Here is a 3338-nt window from a genome sequence, read left to right as displayed (position 1 = left end):
CAGCTTACTCCTCTATTTATTCCATTTATACGGTTTGCCAGCGACCCGGAGTCTGGTAGAGACTAATTCTCACGACACTAGGGGAATTTTGAATGTGGACAAAAGGGGTCAAGGAACATTGTTGTTGAAGATGCGACGAAGGAACCTTTTTTTCTATCAATATCCACTTTCACCAAACAACGTAACCTATAACCTAAAACCTATAACCTATAAGATTTCTTTGGATAAAGACGCCTGTCATGCTTACCGATGAAGGACTTGCCAACAACATCCTTCGACGTTCTGACGTCAGGAAGTTCGACTGGCCGTTCCCAGTTTCCTTCAGACATCCTCAACAAGTCACCCGGCACGTGACGCCTCACAGCCTCTATAGTAAGCGACTTTGCTGTTTCTCCGCTTCCAACACTGTTACTGAAGTACAAGGCAGGAAACTCGTCCCAACAGGCCTCCATCACCCTCGCTACCGTCTGAGCCTGGCGCCACGCCTTCTCCGGCTCTCCCCGGATCCGGATTTCTTCTCTTGTAGGGAAATGGCGGTACATGACGTCTTCTGAGTTCTCTCCAACATGAACGACAACTGTGTCCTTGGTGAGGAGACGGCGTGTGGTCTGCTCCATGGACAGGATACGGGAGACCATGGTTTCCGGTAGACCCAGAGGAGGCTCTTGGCTGTACTCTATAGTAACAGAGATCTCCTCTCCGCCTGATGGCACAACCTCTGGCCAGCAGCGCGCCACCTCGCCAGGCTGGGCGGCAGGAAGCTCTGTTGGAAAGATTACCGACCCTGAGTAACACAGGCCGAAGTGCTTCATCAGGGGAAGGAGACTGTTGAAGGTGGCAATGTTGTCTCCAAGCAGGTTCTTCATGAAACGATCACTTGCCCTGCCCGTCTTCAGGAAGGACGCCCTGTCTTCAGCAAACTGCGCTCTGGTATGTTCAGAGAGAGACTCTGCTATGCTGTCCAGATATACCGGTAGGTCATGCCTGAAGATCTGCTTGAAGAGTGTGAGGATGATGGTTGGGTCCGGGAAGACCAGATCTTCCATCCCCCTGATGTGGTTGTAGAACAGGATCTGTCCGGTCACGTGCAGATAGCTGAGTGCGTTCAGAACGTCTGACTCCTTCATCCCTGTAGCTGCTCCGACGTCCTGACAATCCCTGACATGAAGGTACGGCCGTACTGAAGTCTTGATGTTTTCTGACAGTTTCGTCCAGGAAGTCGGCAGCTCTTGGCGGGCAGCAGGGAACAATCGCTCGTCCTTCACCATTTCTGCCATCTTGTCGCACAGAGCTTCAATACCCTGGAACGTCTTGCTGCTGACCGGGATAACCTGTACGTTTAACAGACCTTTGGGTCGTCCGTCGAGTAACTTCTCCAGTGACTCTTTCTTGGTCAAGATGTCGTCTCTTGTGAGACCGTAGAAAGGTCCGGTAAGGTCTGATTTGCCGTCCGCTGCATCCACCGCCTTCTGACAGAGTTGGATCTCTTCGTTCAGCTTGGTTTGTATTTTACTCTCAGTGGCCTGGATGTCTCTCTGGATGGAGGAACAAGCTGCTGCTATCATCTCCTCGACCTTGCCTGGCGGGAACAGGTCGACTTTGGTTCCTACAACAAGGATAGCCGGGTTGAACACGTGGGAAGTCACGGATGTTAGCCACGTTCCCACTCGTTCCTGGAACTCTTCTGACTTGTATCCTGGCAGGTCTACATTGAGGATGTGCATGGCCTGACGTGTCAGGAAGAACCGGTGCGTGTAGTGGTAGATCTGGTGACCTCCGAAGTCATACATCTCGTACTTGACGTTATTCTTGTTGTCATGGTAAGTGATGACGTCAACACCGATGGTTCTGTTAGTCTCAGTCTCCACGTGACCTTGACCCTTCATCATACAGTTGAGCAGACTGGTCTTCCCTGCCTCCGTCAGTCCCAGAATCACACACTTGACTTCGGAAGGTGTTGTGACGTCATCCGCATACGTACCGGGATAAAGTATATGTTTCTGCATGGTTTCTTGAATAGAAACTGACACATAAGTACGACAAATACAAATGACAGCATACAAGTGTAGCACACAGCTACATAAAATTACTGCTGTCTCCTTTATGAAGGGTCCGAGATGGCATAGTATCTTCATGAAAGCAGAAGATACCTGATGGATATTTGAGATATGAAAGATGCCCCCAAATGAAATAACTGTTAGTTCCAATCTCGGAACTGAATATCGCCGGATATTCTCAAATTTAGAAAATCCCATTAACGTCATATAATATCCTTCTGAAGACTTGCGAATTGGATAAAAAGACATGATCCTTAGTTTTAATCCGAGATAACAAAATAATTTTGACATCTAGTAGACCTAGAAATATTCCAATTGTAACTGTATGTTAGAGAAAGAGATGTAGAGATATTGATGTTTGAATACATAAGGAATCACTTAAAATTCACATTTTTTTTCCCGAGGTACGAAATATTTAGACCACTGGAACTACTAAATCCGATATTGTAAACGTTTAATAGAGGTATTGATATTAAGTCATAGCTGTGCCAACCTTGACTTTGCTGTGTGAAATGTTCCCTCTGTGCCGTTTGCTGACCAGGTTGTGCCGCCTGCTGTTCCCCGATGCCGAAGAACCGCTCCCGGAGCCGCTCCTGTTCCTCCATCTCCTCCGCCAGGAAGTCCTGTCCTTCCTCCCGCAGGACCCGCACTAACCAGTCGTACGGCTCCTGACGACTCCTGTCCCCCAGCATCTCTACCAACCGCTCCCCCCTGCTTACTGGTGTCGGCTCCGCCTGGGGGAGGGAACATCGGCAGGGGTGGTGTGAGCTCACAGTAACAACTGCATGTATTCTGTATCTATATAGCCGGTATAACCGCCCTTCGTATTGTATCTTTTATCTGCGCTTGTTAGGTTTTGATCAGCACGTTATAAAGAGCACGAACTAGGTGAGCTTATACATATATGTTAACATACAGGTACACAATTATACTAGTCATGCTCAAGTATATAGTCAATTGATCATTGCTAATCAACACGTATAGGGTGCAATTTCATTCAACAAGACCACACTTACGTGTACCGCGTATTCTGTATCACGCATTTCAGTATGTGCTGCGTATGTTGCTAGCCTAGAAAATTGCAAATATCTGTCTATTCCATTCTAATGTATCAATTGTTGAAAAGTGCCATAATAGAAGTAAGGTGCTCGTAGTTGTGTTCGAGCACAGTTTTGGTATCTACAATAAGCGACACCTGGCAGCTTTGATTAAAAGTACAGTAAATATTTTTGCAACTTTTGACGTCGTTTCTTATTTTGCAAAGTTGAAACACTTTCACAG

At 47.2% G+C, this 3338-nt stretch overlaps 1 protein-coding gene across 1 annotated transcript in view; it reads right to left on the bottom strand.

Annotated features, from left to right (window-relative positions):
- Positions 1-2805, bottom strand: part of LOC118411842 — a 10231-nt gene extending 7426 nt beyond the window's left edge. Inside the window, exons 1-2 of the mRNA XM_035814331.1 lie at positions 2551-2805; positions 248-2011 (exon numbers count right to left, since the gene is read on the bottom strand). Coding sequence (XP_035670224.1) covers positions 248-2011; positions 2551-2749 — 1963 coding nt within the window. The 5' untranslated portion in view covers positions 2750-2805. The remainder of the gene's footprint in view (positions 1-247; positions 2012-2550) is intronic.
- Positions 2806-3338: the final 533 nt, after the last annotated feature.

The sequence above is a fragment of the Branchiostoma floridae genome, chromosome 3, assembly GCF_000003815.2.
Source record: "Branchiostoma floridae strain S238N-H82 chromosome 3, Bfl_VNyyK, whole genome shotgun sequence".
Classification (NCBI taxonomy): Eukaryota; Metazoa; Chordata; class Leptocardii; order Amphioxiformes; family Branchiostomatidae; genus Branchiostoma; species Branchiostoma floridae.
This window is presented reverse-complemented; position numbering and strand designations above follow the sequence as displayed.